The sequence below is a fragment of the Homarus americanus genome, unplaced genomic scaffold (assembly GCF_018991925.1).
Source record: "Homarus americanus isolate GMGI-L3 unplaced genomic scaffold, GMGI_Hamer_2.0 scaffold34921, whole genome shotgun sequence".
Taxonomy (NCBI): domain Eukaryota; kingdom Metazoa; phylum Arthropoda; class Malacostraca; order Decapoda; family Nephropidae; genus Homarus; species Homarus americanus.
In genome coordinates this window covers 17,571,740-17,589,932 of record NW_024741901.1, presented here as the reverse complement: position 1 = coordinate 17,589,932, position 18,193 = coordinate 17,571,740, and the positions used below count along the sequence as shown (strand labels likewise).

Genomic DNA, 18,193 nt, shown 5'->3' with positions numbered 1-18,193 from the left:
GAGTAGCAGGATGTAGTAGGGAGTAGCAGGATGTAGAGGAAGTAGCAGGATGAGAGTAGCAGGATATAGTAGGGAGTATCAGGATGTAGTAGGGAGCAGAAGGATGTGTGATAGCAGGATGTAGTAGAGAGAGTAGGATGTAGTAGAGAGCAGTAGGATGTAGTAGGGAGTAGCAGGATGTAGTAGGGAGTAGCAGGATGGTAGAGAGTAGCAGGATGTAGAGAGAGCAGGATGGGAGAGTAGCAGGATGTAGAGAGAGAAAGCAGGATGTAGTAGGGAGTAGCAGGATGTTGTGGGAGTAGCAGGATGTAGTAGGGGAGGCAGGATGTTGTGGGGAGAGCAGGATGTAGTAGGAGAAGCAGGATGTTGTGGGGAGTAGCAGGATGTAGTAGGGGAGGAAGCAGATGTAGAGGGGAGGAGCAGATAGCAGGATGGTGAGGGAGAGAGGATGTAGTAGGGCATGAGGGAGTAGCAGGAGGTAGGGGAGTAGCAGGATGAGTAGGGAGTAGCAGGATGTAGGGAGAGAGATGTAGTAGGGAGTTAAGGATGTAACAGGGAGTAGCAGGATGTAACAGGGAGTAGCAGGATGTAACAGGGAGTTTGCAGGATGTAAACAAGGAGAGATGTAACAGGGAGTTAGCAGATGTAACAGGGAGAAGGAAGGATGTAGGGTAGAAGGTGTAGTAGGGAGAGAGGATGTAGTAGGGAGTAGCAGGATGTAGTAGGAGAAAGATATGTAGTAGGAGTTAGCAGGATGTAACAGGAGTTTGAGGATGTAACAAGGAGTAGCAGGATATAACAGGGAGTTAGCAGGATGTAACAGGAGTAACAGGATGTAACAGGGAGTAGCAGGATGTAACAGAGAGTAGCAGGATGTAACAGGGAGTAGCAGGATGTAACAAGGAGTAGCAGGATATAATAGGGAGTTAGCAGGATGTAACAGGAGTAGCAGGATGTAACAGGGAGTAGAGAATGTAACAAGGAGTAGCAGGATGTAACAAGGAGGCAGGATGTAACAAGGAGTAGCAGGATATAAACAGGAGTAGCAGGATGTAACAAGGAATAGCAGGATGGCCAATTTTCCTTCATAGTAATTGATTTTCTTTTAGGCCGCAGACAGCAGCTAGTTTACTGTGCACCCCACTCTCCTTCTGTAAGCGGTAGGGCAGAAAGGATTACAGACAGAGGCCACAATGGGTGTTTATCAGACCCCAGTGGCCAGGATACAGTGGCGTTTAGTGTTATAGAGTATTTCCAATACACTGTTTGTTTAGTTAAGTGCATGGAAGTTTACTTAGCTGGTTCAAAGGTCAGCAGGAGTACAGTACAGTACAGTACAGTACAGTACAGTACAGTACAGTACAGCACAGCACAGTACAGTACAGTACAGTACAGTACAGTACCAGGAACAGGAGACGTAGCAAAAACAACAGTGTAAGTAATAACGGGAAGTAGCAAAAACAATAACAATTGCATTAGTCAATAACATAACCACCACAAGTGGCAACAACAGTAATAATAATATCAACAGGACAATAACAACAGCAACAGTACTACAAACATGAACAGTAACAACAACTAAACAGCTCCGCCCAACAACGCCGTGTTAATTGAATTAGGCAGGACAGCGGCGTTAATATATTTCATACAAATTAGGCTAATATGATAATTAATACGGTAATATTTCAACACTGGCTAAGTTACTGTGGCACTCGTTCATGGCTGTCCGATTTACTGTACAAGTTATATATATATATATATATATATATATATATATATATATATATATATATATATATATATATATATATATATATATATATATATATATATATATATATATATATATATAAGGGGCCCTGAGCTACTAATTAGCAATGTTTCTATTAGGATCGCGGGCCATCAGGTGTAGGGCCTCGTGAAGAGTTGGCTCCAATGCTAATGGTTAGGTAGGGTCCCGAATAATGATGACTGGGGTCCGTTAGGTCTGGGGCCCATTTAACCAGCCACATTATAACCCACGCTGTGCCGACCATAACGTAATGTATTTACAAAGTATTTTTTTACAAACGTATTTTTTTTTCACAATTAAATTTTTCATGATGGAGTTTTTGTTTTGTCAGCCACCAGGTGTGGAGAACAGTTTTACCTGCCGTGACGGTGTTCACTATATGTGTGGGTCAGACGCCCTGTGGGAGACATAACAAAAATCATGTCTAAAAACTGTTCTCTTTTATTCTGTCCCTTCCTCCGTTTTCTTTCAATCCCATCCTCCCTTTTATAACACTTTAATCCTCAATTTTTCGTGTTTCCTTTTATTCCTTCCGTTTTTATCTTTCATTCTGTTACCCTCCTCTGTCTTCCTTCCTCAATCCCTATCTTACTATCTAAATTTGGCTACCTTGGTGGTCCAGGTTCGAGGACAACAGATATAATTCTGTAATAAACCACAAGGTGAAGTTCTCTATCACACAATGCTATTTAATTACACTTTATTATACCGAAATAATAACATAGATACAGCTACAGCGGATTACAATATTTATTTATTTATTTATTTATTTTTTATTTATTTATTTTTTTTACAGGGATTAGCCCACCCGAGCACAGGTCACTGACCCACATCGGGGTCTAGGGGGCGAAAACGTAATAATAATTACAATAATAATAATAATAAGTTCAAAGTATTTAAAATTTATAATAAATACAAAATTAAAAAATAATTAATATCAATAATAACACTGATAATAATAATAATAATAATAATAATAATAATAATAATAATAAAAAAGAACCATAAAGTTATAAAAAATTAAAAAAAGATCAATAGTGAGAAACGATATATGTACAGTATGTTGTGTTGTCAATATTAAGAGAAACAATTGAGACCCTGCAATTGTGTGTAAATGAGGCAGAAAGTCAGATCAACAACCTGGGACTGGGTCACAATTTTCGTGATGCCATATGGCAGCAGGGTCTACCATTAGACAACACATTATGCTTCCAATATCTTCCCAGGCGGTAGGACCTCCTTGTTTGGTAGCTGCCTAATACCTACTACCTGTAGGTTGTAACTATAGGTAGATACCGTTCAGAGTAATGTACTGAACAGCTATATACCGAGTCGTTATCATGTGTATTATACTGTATGTTGTTGATGTGTCACTAACGCTTTAGTACCGTTAGCGTGGATATGTTTGGGTGACGCCTTCGTTCTGCGGAGACATGTTAAGTCTTGTCACCTTAAGATACGTACAGTACATGACTGAGACATATTTATAAACTTTTCACCACACTTATAAAACACCAGTCACTTATCACCACACTTTTAAAACACCAGTCACTTTTCACCACACTTATAAAACACCAAATACTTTTCACCACACTTTTAAAACACCAGTCACTTTTCACCACACTTATAAAACACCAGTAACTTCTCTTTTCACCATTAATTCTATAAAAACACATCAACTTCTTTCACCACACTTTTAAAACACCAGTCACTTTTCACCACACTTATAAAACACCAGTAACTTCTTTCACCACACTTATAAAACACATCAATCCTTTCACCGCACTTATAAAACACCAGTCACACTTTTCACCACACTTATAAAACACTCGTCACTTTTCACCACACTTATTTTATCTCATGTATTTGTCACTTAAAGAATAGTTGTAACTCACTCGAGTAAGTCAATGTGTAAGACTAACATCATCAGGTGAAGTTTGAGCTGAACACCTGAGTAGTGACGCCAACCTCAGGTAAATGTAAACATGGCGGAGAACAGTTACGGAGGTTTGGGAGCGGACTCTTGTGTAGCTTTACAACGAGCACAAATAATGGAGTTTTGTCTTGATCACGTGACCTATGTTGACGTTATCCAGGCGTTGTGATGGTTGACTGCCAGAAATTTTAGTGTGTGTGTGTGTGTGTGTGTGTGTGTGTGTGTGTGTGTGTGTGTGTGTGTGTGTGTGTGTGTGTGTGTGTGTGTGTGTGTGTGTGTGTGTGTGTGTGTGTGTGTGTGTCTTTCTTTCTTTCTTTCTTTCTTTCTTTCTTTCTTTCTTTCTTTCTTTCTTTCTTACATGAGTTGTAACGAGTATAGCTTGTGTGTTCTATGAGGCGTCTTTATCTGGGGACTAGGACAAAAACTCACCGAACTAAAGTATCCTAACCTAAAGTTATTATTGTGACATTTAATCTGCCAGGTGAGTTTTTGTCCAAGAGAGTTTTTGTCAGTGTACCCTTTGTTTGTACCATACATATAGGATGTCTTCTAAGGGGTGAGGGGGAGGGGGGGCGTTAGCGTGCGGGAAGGGACTTTGTAACTCACTTTGTATTGACTAGAGGCTGCCCACAACACCTGCAGGTGATGGTGTTGGGGGAGGACCACAACCCATGCTTCTGCTGCCTGACAACTGAAGTTTAACAAGTGACGTGTAGTAGTTGGTGGGTGAGTGATGGGTGAGGGAGTTAGTGGGTTAGTGACGGGTGGGTGATAGTAGTGGTAGACAGACAGACAGACAATTTATTTGACTCAAACTTTTATAAAGTATAGAGCATAAGTCCTTATCACAACAATCACATATCAAAATAATTTACAATCAATACATTTACATTATCAGAAATTATTATAAATATTTGAGTAATTTCTTACACATGTTGATATGAACTAGAGTACTGTATCTCATTATCTACCTAAACATATCTGTAACAAACTTGACATACACAGCCAGGTTACGGATGGTTCTTACATTAGTCTGTTACATTCATTTGGCAAATTTCAAACGACTTGGATGACTTCTTTAAAATCTTGGCATCTTTTCCTTGATGTCTTGATTATTACACTCTAGAATTACATGATATTCTTCCCCAATAGCATTATAACCACGTTTAATACGAGTTCTCTCTTCTCTTGGAATATTTGGCTATTTACCAATTGCAATAAGTAATCTTGTATTGTTAGCTTTAAATTTACCCAAGATAGATCTGAGATTTTCTTGGTAACCTTGTTAAATATTCTTCTAACTTGAAAATAGTTGTATAAGTGACATAACTACTACATAATGATATATATAGTTAGGATAGCATAACACTGAGTAATTCACGACCAACAACCACACAATCCTGACACCGCAATTAGTCAACCAATTGGTTCACCAGAGAACCTCCTTTACCTCAACGATATATGTCAGTTGTTTTGGTGATGGATTAAGAGTATTAAATTAGGGTAGTTAATTGAGGGTAGTTAAGGGCGGGTAGTTAAATTAGGGTAGTTAATTGAGGGTAATTAAATGAGATATACAGGTGTAAATATAGATTGAACTAGATCACCAATAAGAACATAAGAATGGAGGAAACTGCAGCGGGTCTATTGACCCATACTGGGCAGTCCCGTTTACACCCAACCCCTATTGCTCATATAAGCATCCAACCTATGTTTGAAGCTATCCAGCGTATTCGAGTTAATGATGATATTTGGTAACTTGTTCCATTCATCCACTACTCTGTTTCCAAACCAGTGTTTACCAATTTCACGCCGAAATCTAAATTTGTCTAATCTTCTAAAACTGTTAGCTGATGAGTTCGTTTGCTTGGATTGTTTTATACCTTTGTAATGTCCCCCTAGTTTAACCCTGACTTCATTTATATTAATTCCTATCATGTCGTTCTTCACTCTACGTTCCTCGCTGAGGAGTGCAATTAAGATGCTTTAACCTGTCTCGGTATCTGGCCAGTTCCTAATGCCCGATTAGTCTTTGTCATTCTCCCTGGATTCTTTCCAAGGATTCTATATCCATTCTGTACTACGGTGACCAGAACTGAACTGCGTAATCCAGGTGTGGTCTCACAAGCGCTAGATATAATTTTAAGATGACCTCGCTAGTCTTGTAACTAACACTCCTTTGTATGAACCCAAGTACTTTATTGGCCTTGTTACGAGCAAAAACACATTGTTTACTTGGCTTAAGATTCCTACTTATCATTACTCCTAAATCTCTCTCGCAGTCGGATTCCACAATGGCATCGTTGTTCATCTGGTAACTGGTTTCCCTGTTTACATCTCCTATACTGAGTACTTTACATTTGTCCACATTGAATTTCATCTGTCATTTTTCCGACCATTCGAAAAATTTGTTTAGATCTTCCTGTAGATTTGCAGAGTCCTCGTCAGATTTAATAACACGTCCTATTTTAGTGTCATCAGCAAATTTACTTATGTTGCTGTCTATGCCGATATCTATGTCGTTTATGTATATAATAAATAATAATGGTCCAAGTACTGAGCCTTGGGGAACTCCACTAGTGACGTTGCTCCGATGCAATTTTGTGCCGTTTATGCTCACTCGCTGTTTCCTGTCCTGTAACCACGCCGTAATCCATTTAAGGATATTACCTTTGATGCCATGCACTTCTACCTTTCTAATTAGTCTTTCGTGGGGGACTCTGTCGAAGGCTTTGCTCAAGTCGAGATATACCACATCATAATTGTGCCCCTCGTCCACCGATTCGGAAACTGATGAAAAGAATGTTAATAGATTAGTTAGACATGAACGCCCGCTTGTGAAGCCATGTTGGGAATCATTGAGCATCTTGTGCTTCTCCAGGTGGTTTCGAATAGAGTTTGAAATAATTGATTCAAGTAATTTACCTACTATTGATGCTAGGCTGATTGGGCGGTAGTTAGAGGATAGTGATCTATCCCCAATATTAGATAATGCATACTAATCAAGGTAAACTGTGCCTAATTAGTACATATTGGCTCAGGCTGACTTTACTTGTATTATACAATAACAAAAATATTCAAACAACAACAAACACAAACAAACCCATACATATAACAACAACAAAAGCATACAAACAACAACAGCCACAAACAAACAGCAAACACACACAAACAACAACAAGAACACAAACAAACAACAACAAACACAAACAAACCCATACATATAACAACAACAAAAGCATACAAACAACAACAGCCACAAACAAACAGCAAACACACACAAACAACAACAAGAACACAAACAAACAACAACAAACACATGTAAAGAGACCGTAACACACTACAAAGGAGTGACCCGTACAGACACAACACAAACTCGTACATGCAAACACAAGCAGACTGCAGCCACGACACATGTCCAAACACCACCAAACACGACCAAACATGTCAGTGACAGATGGAGCGTCCAGGCGGTTTGTTGACACCGAGTCAGCTGGTCACACTGGGAAGTTGGGGGGGGGGGGGGAGGTGGAAGTTGTTTAGGAGAAAATGGAAAAGGGAGAAAGGAAGAAGATAAAAAAAGATGTAGCTATATATAGATGGAAGAGGAAGAAGAGAAGGAAGATGAAGATAAACGGAAGAGGAGGTAGGGAGAAAAGATGATATGAGAGACGCATGGAACAGGGGATAGGCAGTAAACACGTTGGAATAAGAATAGAAGGAATGGGGGGATAGAATATAGAATAATACCAAGGTTAATAGATAATAAGGGAAGGATAGTGGATTAAGGAAGAGAATAGAGGTATGAAAGAGGATAGAGAAGCGGATAGAAGACTAATGCAAGATGATGAATAAGCCATAAAGGAAGGAAATGGAATAATAAGAATAAACACAGGAATATAAGGGGAGGGAAATAAAAATAGGTGGAATAAGAAGCATGAGAGAAATGAATGGATAGATGATGATAAAGAAGAAACGTAAGGACGAATGAGATAATAGGCTGATGGTTTAGTAATGAAGAGACGAAGAATAATAAGGGATAGTCTATAAACAGGAAGGATAGAATAGGAAAAAGAGGAATAGGATGTAGAGAAGGATGTAAATAAACGAGACTAAGGCAGGATATAGCCCGCATATTTTGTGTCCCTGGTGACGTGGGGAGAGGGAGGGAGGGAGGGAGGTCTGGTCTCTACATCAACATTCCGCCATCATTTATCTCAAGAAGGTACACACACACACACACACACACACACACACACACACACACACACACACGTCGTCGGCCGTTTTGTGTCTGTTCTGTAGATGAGTGATGATGTGCACATGTCAAATAATTGTTTATATGGTCTTATTATATTGAAACATACAAACAATGACAGAGCCATATAGACACATTAACTGAGCCATACACAGACACGTAAAGTCATACACAGACACTAACAAGAGCCATACACACACTAACAAGAGCCATACACACACTAACAAGAGCCATACACACACTAACAAGAGCCATACACAAGACACATAAAGTTATACACAGACACTAACAAGAGACAGACACATAAAGTTATACACAGACACAAGAGCCACACAGACTAAGAGCCATACACACACTAACAAGAGCCATACACAGACTAACAAGAGCCATACACAGACACACAAGTATACACAGACATAACACAGACACATAAAGCCAAGAGCCTAAGAGCCATACACACACAACAAGAGCCATACACACACTAACAAGAGCCATACACAGCAAAGTCATACACAGACACCAACAGAGCCATACACAGACTAAGAGCCATACACACACTAACAAGAGCCACACACACTAACAAGAGCCATACACAGACAAGAGCATACACACACTAACAAGAGCCATACACACACTAACAAGAGCCATACACAGACACTAACAAGAGCCATACACAGACTAACAAGAGCCATACACAGACACATAAAGTCATACACAGACACCAACAAGAGCCATACAGACTAAGAGCCATACACAGACTAACAAGAGCCATACACAGACTAAACAAGAGCCATACACAGACTAACAAGAGCCATACACAGATAACAAGAGACAACAAGAGCCATACACACAACAAGAGCCATACACACACTAACAAGAGCAACAAGAGCCATACACAGACTAACAAGAGCCATACACACACAACAAGAGCCATACACAGACTAACAAGAGCCATACACACACAACAAGAGCCATACACAGACTAACAAGAGCCATACACAGACTAACAAGAGCCATACACACACTAACAAGAGCCATACACACACACAACAAGAGCCATACACACACTAACAAGAGCCATACACACACACTAACAAGAGCCATACACACACTAACAAGAGCCATACACACACTAACAAGAGAGCCATACACAGATACACAGACTAACAGAGAGCAAAGTCATACACAGACACTAACAAGAGCCACACAGACTAAGAGCCATACACAGACACATAAAGTCACACAGACACTAACAAGAGCCATACACAGACACCAACAAGAGCCATACACAGACTAACAGAGCCACATAAAGTCATACACAGACACTAACAAGAGCCATACAGACTACACAGACACTAACAAGAGCCATACACAGACTAACAAGAGCCATACACAGACACATAAAGTCACACACAGACACTAACAAGAGCCATACACAGACACTAACAAGAGCCATACACAGACACACAAGAGACAGACACTAACAAGAGCCATACACAGACTAACAAGAGCCATACACAGACACCATACACAGACACTAACAAGAGCCATACACAGACACATAAAGTCATACACAGACACAACAAGAGCCACTCAACAAGAGCACATACACAGACACTAACAAGAGCCATACACACACTAACAAGAGCCATACACACACTAACAAGAGCCATACACACACTAACAAGAGCCATACACACACTAACAAGAGCCATACACAGACTAACAAGGGCCATACACAGACTAACAAGAGCCATACACACACTAACAAGAGCCATACACACACTAACAAGAGCCATACACAGACACAGAAAAATCCATAAACTACTGAACTCAAGGCACGTCCGCCACAGCCGTTCGTTCACCTTCTGTTGTGGCAAAATAGGGCGAGTCTCTCTCTCTCTCTCTCTCTCTCTCTCTCTCATTATAATTTTCTCAATCTCTCACTTTCACTGTCTCATTCTCTTCTTCATTCTCATTCATCATCATCATCATCATCATCATCATCATCTCTCTCTCTCTCTCAAGATTGATGGAATTTAAATCAATCGAATAGTAAGTAATCATCTTAGAATTTAGTGTTACTTAATCTCTCCTCTCCTCTTCATTATTACGGAGCCCCCAAGGATGAAAGTCTTATAAAATGAGTTTTTCTTACGACTGACGCCATTAGTCTTGACCCAATTCTAAAGGTTAGTTGAACTTAATAGGACCGTCCCCATCCCCTCCCTCCCCACTATCTATCTGCCATAACAAGTGGATAAATACAAACAGCTCAGTAAACATTGAGTCCAGGTACTACCCCCTTTACTAATTAACCCCAGGATCAGCCACAGGTAACCCAGAGGCAGTCACAGCAGAAAACGGGACCTCGAGTACATGGCTCACTTGCTTAACCACGCATAAATCTGAAGAACAACCCCCCTACACACACACAAACTGGGCAACCAACAACCACGTCACCATCAACCATACCAAGACCATGGTTATGCACATCAACCTCTCCCCCGACGTTGTCCCACCCCCTTCCATTACTTTAGGTCCCAACACACTCCAGGTTATAGATTCCACTAAGCTCCTCGGCGTCACCATAGACAACAAACTAAATTGGAAACCACACGTCAGTGAAGTTGTCAAATCCTCCAGTTTCCGTCTCCACCTTCTCCGCCGACTCAAGTCCCTCGGAGTTCCTGCACCCGAGCTCCTCAGTGTTTACTCAACATTCATACTTCCCAAGCTCACCTATTCCTCCCCTACCTGGTCTTCCTCCCTAAATGCCACACAACGTATACACCTAGAAAATGTGCAAAAGTGGGCATGCCAGTTTATTCTCTCCCCTTCCTACTCCACATATCAAGAAGCGCTCAACACACCGACTCTCTCGGCTCTCACTGTCCATCACCACGACCTCATCTGCAAATTTGGTGAGAAGCTTCTGCACCATCCTCGACACCGGCTCCTACTACCACCCGAGATCCCTCGTCCGAAAATTACTGTTCGACACCACAACCGCATCCAGCCCATACGGGCATGAACTGATCGCTATAAGAACAGTTCAGTCCTAATCATTGTAAAAATTATTTATAACTTGTAATCAACCAGTGTACTTACTCCCATTCAATCTTACTTTTTGCACTGTCACTATGTTGAAATGCCCTGTAGTTTGAGCTTCTCCCCACCTAGTTATTATATATCATATTTATATCACTTATGTTACTTGTATATTATTTGTAAATTATGTAACTGTATATTTTCAACCTTCCGGCTGCCATGCTCTTTCAATAAACCGTTAATAATTATTATTATTATTATTTATTATTATTATTATTATTATTATTATTATTATTATTATTATTATTATTATAATTATTATTATTATTATTATTATTATTATTATTATTTTTATTATTATTGTTATTATTATTATTATTATTATTATTATTATTATTATTATTATTATTTATTTACACACATACACACTCTCTCGAAACCCTGTACGTCCGAGGTGGGACTTTGCACAGGTCCGTCCTGTAGCCGAGACTTTCCGGAACAGAGACGTCCGCTCCCGTAAATGGAAGTCGTGAATTAATGAGTGGCTGAAAGCGGAGATATTGGAGCAGGAGTGGTTGAAGGAGGAGAAGCTGGAGAAGAAGAGGTTGGAGGAGTGGCTGAAGGCGGAAATGATAGTTGGGGGCGGTTGGAGTGGAGTAGTTGGAGGAGGATAATCTGGAGGTGAAGAGACTGGAGGAGGAGTGGTTGAAGGAGAAGAGGCTGGAGGTGAAGAGGCTGGAGGAGAAGAGGCTGGAGGAGGAGTGGTTGAAGGAGAAGAGGCTGGAGGTGAAATGGCTGGAGGAGAAGTGGTTGGAGGCGAAAATTTCAATCGGTTCCTGTTGGGAGTGGATTTTGTCGATCAGGTTCCAGGCAGGTAGGTCTCAGGCAGGTAGGTCTCAGGCAGGTAGGTCTCAGGCAGGTAGGTCCCAGGCAGGTAGGTTCCAGGCAGGTAGGTCTCAGGCAGGTAGGTCCCAGGCAGGTAGGTTCCAGGCAGGTAGGTCTGTGCAGGTGGGTTCCAGGCAGGTAGGTTCCAGACAGGTTGGCTCCAGGCAGGTAGGTTCCAGGCAGGTAGGTTCCAGGCAGGTATGTTCCAGGCAGGTATGCTCCAGGCAGGTAGGTTCCAGGTACGTAGGTTCCAGACAAGTTGGCTCCAGGCAGGTTGGTTCCAGGCAGTATATTAGTTGTCGCTGGAGATTGAAGCTGAGACAGTAAGTAGAGTCCCTAAGATTTTGTTTATTTTATCTTCTATAAAAATAAATTAGTTCGTCTATAAGAACATCGAGTGTGTGGCCAGACATCAGGTTTGTGTTCAAGGTTCTTACTGATTATCGAAAACTTAGATTAAACTACTAATATTTTTGTTTTCGTATTTAGGAAGTACTTTAGGTTATTGACAAATGTTTTATTAAGGGTTTATTCCTTTGTGGGGGAAATTTAACCTTAATTTTGGTGAAGATCTTAGACGTCAGGATGAAAAGCTTCTTGTTGGCTATTAAATTTTTTTACATGAACACTCTAATACTGGTTACCGTTTAAGATGTGTGAGTGAGGAAACTGTAGCTTGAGGCTAAAACGTAAGAAGAGCTCATTTAAATGTTAAACACCTCATTCTGGTTAATGTTTTAAGATCTTTGGGTGAAAATGGGAGACTAAAGCTGTAATGTTTCGAAGCTTCGTTGAATTGGTTAGTTTTGAAGACTTGAAAATTGTTCTGTAATACATTGATCCTTTTCCCTGGACAAGAATATAAATAACGTATTTTTTTCTTTTACGTCGAACTTCAGTTTAGTTAAAGATCAACATTTAATTATAGTAACTTTATACGATCTATATGCAGTAGTAGTCAAGTGTGTTATTAATGAACGATAGAAAGTTAAAAAAAAAAAAAAAAACGTACGCTGTAATATTATTCTTGGACAAAGTATTAAACTAATTTTTGGCTCCAAGTTACATCGTCTAATATGAAGAAAAAAAATTCACTATAATTTGATAACATAATTTAAATAGCAGTTTTTAATTTAAACTAACTGCACCTTGGGTGTCTTGTATTATGATTACCTTCAGCACATGGAGATTGGTATTATAAAACAGGATTTATTTCTAGGATGAATTATGGATAACAGTCATCTTTTTTCCTTTGATGACGTCACTGTTACCCTTGATGACGTCACTGATACCCTTGATGTCATCACTGCTACGTCATGAAAGTATTGCTGCATGTTCCCTTTTTTTGTGAGAGAAAATACATTATAGTTGTTAGCATCAAGGTTGACATCTATGGGTTATAATTATGAAAATACGTTTACCCTTGGAGTGGTCCTTGAAGCTCTGAGGTGGGACTTGAGGCAGAATCCTCGAGGCACAGGTAATGGTTCTATTGAGAGACAGCAGAGAGAGGATGATAAAGAGACGAATGAAGTGAAGGTTGGAAGGTGGCAGGGTGAGCAGGAGAGGGAGGGAGAGGTGGAGAGGAAGCGAGAGAGTTTTGATAAGGAAAAGAAGAGAGAGAGAGAGATGTTGGTAGGAAGGGTAAGAGAGTGAGGAAGAGAGAGATACTGTAGTGGAGATATGAGTGAAGACACGTGAGTGAGTGAGTGAGTGAGTGTGCACGTGCTTAACCTGCTATCACACCAAATTAATAATGGCAAGTAAAAATATCAGACTAACACAGCTCAACAAAGCATGGAGGGGACAGAACGAAAATGTTAATCTTATCCCGACCCGGCCCGTATCCCGACCCGGCCCGTATCCCGACCCGGCCCGTATCCCGACCCGGCCCGTATCCCGACCCGGCCCGTATCCCGACCCGGCCCGTATCCTGATCTACCAGGAGTCCTGACCTGACCTGGCCTGTATCCTGACCTGGCCTGTATCCTGACCCGGCCTGTATCCTGACCTGGCTCGCATCCTGACCCGGCCTGTATCCTGACCTGGTTCAGGATCCTGACCTGGCCTGTATCCCGACTCCGGCCCGTATCCCGACCTGGCCCGTATCCCGACCCGGCCTGTATCCCGACCTGGCCCGTATCCCGATCCGGCCCATCCCGACCCGCCTGTATCCCGACTCCGGCCCCTGTATCCCGGACCTGGCCAGGTATCCCGACCCGGCCCGTATCCCGACCCGGCCTGTATCCCGACCGGCCGTATCCCGACCCGGCCCGTATCCCGACACGGCCCGTATCCCGACACGGCCCGTATCCCGATACGGCCCGTATCCCGACCCGCTCAATATTCGTCTAGTATTAGGGTTTCATAGGTTAGGTTAGGTTAGGTTAGGAGCAGGCTAAGTTAAGAATAGGGAAGGTTAGGTTTGTGGGCTGGATAGGTTAGGTTAGCCTTGGTTAGGGGTAGATTAGTTTAGGTTAGGTTTAGTTAAGAGTAAGTTAAGGGTGATAGGATGGATTAGGGTTAAGCCTAGTTAGGGTTTGGTTTACTTAGGTTAGGTTAGGTTAGGTTAGGTTAGGTGAGGCGGGTAGCTTAGCTTTAGTTAGAAATAGAATTGTTTAGGCTAGGCTCCAGGTCAGTTTGTTTCATAGGTTAGGCGAGCTTTAGTTAGGATAATTTAGTCTAGACTGTGCAGGTTAGCCCGAAGGTAGACACTTGAGTGGCTAGGAGCTCCAGTGGGTAGACAATGTTGGCATACTTGCTGGAGTTCCCTCTTGAAGAATTAACTTACTTTAATAACACACACACACACACATGTAGTTCCCCTCGCGCTAACATTTTTAATTAAAACTCCTCTGTAATGGATTTGGGGCAGCTAGAAACATCATGCTATCTTTATTTAGTTTTTATTATTATTATTATTATTATTATCATTATTATTATCATTATCCATGCCACCTCACCGTCTACCACCATCTCCCACCACACCGTCTACTACCAACCCACCACACCGTCTACCACCAACCCACCACACCGTCTACCACCAACCCACCACACCGTCTACCACCAACCCACCACACCATCTCCCATCACACCGCCTGCCACCATATCACCACACCATCTCCCACCACACCGTCTACCACCAACCCACCACACCGTCTACCACCAACCCACCACACCATCTCCCATCACACCGTCTACCACCATATCACCACACCATCTCCCACCACATTGTCTACCACCCTACCTCCACACCATCTCCCACCACACCGTCTACCACCCTACCTCCACACCATCTCCCTTGCCTCCCTATGTTCATTACCATTGTGTCGTAGGCGGTAAGCTGGGGCAACTCAGCGACCTGGAATGTTTCTTGACAGGTGTGTGTGTGTGTGTGTGGTGTGGTGTGGTGTGGTGTGGTGTGGTGTGTGTGTGTGTGTGGTGTGTGTGTGTGTGTGTGGTGTGGTGTGGTGTGTGTGTGTGTGTGTGTGTGTGCGCGCGGTGACGGTTGATAGTACACACACACACACACACACACACACATACACTCTCAAAACAAAGTTGGGTTTAATTTAACTTGGTTGTAAGTCTCGGGCGACCCTCCCCCAGGCCGTGTTGAGTCACCTGTCGTGGGGGAACCAAAATATTTTCTTGGGTATTTATATTTACCTTTTACTTTTTGTACTGATTTATTTTGACTGAGTTAGTCAGTTCAGTACCGTGCTTTCCTTACTTTACTGCCTTACTGAATATTATTTTTCCATTTGAGGATGTTTTTTTAAGATTAATGTCTGTACTGGGTAATTTTGGGTTACTTGTGTGTTATTTAGATTCATATAACAGTTTATATCATTAATGTATTTATTCCTGCAACGGTTTATTTAATTATTTATTTACTTGTATATATTGTTATTTGTTTACTGATTTTGTCTTTCTTTTTTCAGGTAGGTGTTGGCAGTACTGTACCCGTGAGCCAGGAAGGGGAGCGTGTCACCTGGCCTGGTAGGTGTCAACACAGTGCCTCACCTCGTGTGGTTGTTGTACCTGGTCCACGTAGTTCCTGGGCGGGTCACGGCTTTACCTTCGTCCTCACGGGTTGTCAACATGTAACGCGAGTTCTGTTCCTTCTGCGTTCGGGGTCATATGTCTTTTGGTATTGGGGTCAGTTCAAAGGTCAAGGTCATTATTAGTACCCAAATAAGATTTAGCCCAGTAGTAGACTTGCTAGGTATGTGATGAGTTTTGAGCTACGTTTAGTCAGGTCCGATTTTCACTCATCTTAACCTGGCTAATATTTTTGTTTAATCGCATCTGAACGCTATAACTGACAACTAATTACTAACTTTGTTACTCGTGTGATGAATATTGATATGAGTAATCTGTACTCTCTGGTAACTCATCTCCGTCACTCTACCCAAAACGCCGATAAAAAAAAAAAAAATGTCGAATCGCAACCCAAAATCTCCACCACTTGAAGACTCGACTCAATCACACTAAATTGGAACCAGATTGAAGAGATGTGTTACTTCAAGTGAGATCCTCGATACACCTATTCAAGACTACCCGCTGCATCTCTTTGCCTCTCGCCTGCCGATTCAAAGACCACACCTCGCTGACTGCTTTCATACCTAACATAAAACGTAGTGAATAAGATGGGAGTCGAAATTACGCTGAGTCTTTACTTTAACTGGATGTGTTCAGTTATCTGTGGGGGCGGGGCGGGACTGGGCGGGGAGGAAGGAATTTACGTATGAACATTTTGAGTGTTCTGATGGATGGGGATGGAAGAATGGGGGGAGTGGGGAGGGACTACATAGGTATACAGATAAACAGTGAGAAAGGGAGAGAAGGAGGTAATTAGGTAGAGTTTATTAAGTAGAGAGAGAGAGAGAGAGAGAGACCAAAACAATGTACATCTAAATAATTATAATACACGGTAGATAGTGAGAAAGAATAAGATACTGAAGGCAGAGATAATAATGTAAGAGCAGAAAGAATAATGAGAGAAACCTGATGGAAGAAGTTGACGTATCCAAATGTGTGTACGTGAACCACTACCATCACCGCCACCAATAACAACAACACCGCCGCCACCACCACCATCACTCACCATCAACAACAACACCACTACAACGCCACCAATAACAACAACACCGCCGCCCACCACCACCATCACCATCAACAACAACACAACACCAATAACTACAACACCGCCACCAATAACAACAACACCCACCAACAACAACACCGCCACCAATAACAACAACACCGCCGCCACCACCACCATCACCATCAACAACAACAAAACACCAATAACTAACACCGCCACCAATAACAACAACGCCCAATAACAACAACACCAACATAACAACATACGCCAACATCAACAACAGCACTTTATAAAAACAACAACAACACCGCCACATAACAACAACACAACATATCCAACAACAACACCATAACAACACCACACCACATAACAACAACAAACAAAAACAGACAACACCCACCAACAACAACGACAAGCCAAACCACCATACACAACAACACCGCCACCAGCAACAGCCGCCACAAATCCAACAACAAACACCCACCAACAACCAACAACGACACGACACACAATAACACAACACAACACACGCCAAACAATAACACAAACTTCATAACAACAACACGCAAACAACACAACAACACCATCACAACAACAAAACCAAAACAAAATAATAACCAAACAACCACACACCAACCAACAAAGCAAAATCAACAACAACATCCTTAACAACAACGCTCTACCACCACCACCACCAGCAACAACGCCATCAACAACAACAACACCAACAAAACAACACCACCACACAGCAACAACAAAACCACACACACCGCCACACAACAACCAACCTCAACAGCAACAGCACCCAACACAAACGACACCACCACACCACCAAGCAACAACAACACCATCAACAACAACACACGCAGCAAGCCGACAACCACCACCAAAACCCAACACAAAACACACCACCAAACCAGATGACACCTCCACCAGCACTACCCACCACTACAGACAGCGCACCACCCGCATAGCAACACCACACTACTAACAACAACACCACACACCACCACAACCACCACCAACAGCAACAACCACAACAACAACAACCAAGCAAAACCACCACCCACCATACCAACAACAACAACCTCACAACAACAAATGGGTGTCTAAATATTTAGTACAGGTAAAGTGCACTGGAAGTCGAGGCTCTGAAAAATA

General features: G+C 41.9%; 1 protein-coding gene across 1 annotated transcript in view; it reads left to right on the top strand.

The window, feature by feature from the left end:
- The window catches only part of LOC121876137 (mRNA decay activator protein ZFP36L3-like), a 52,694-nt gene that overhangs the window by 21,913 nt on the left and 12,588 nt on the right, over nucleotides 1-18,193 (top strand). Inside the window, exon 2 of the mRNA XM_042381074.1 lies at nucleotides 13,977-14,276. Within this exon, the coding sequence (XP_042237008.1) occupies nucleotides 13,977-14,276 (300 nt within the window). The remainder of the gene's footprint in view (nucleotides 1-13,976; nucleotides 14,277-18,193) is intronic.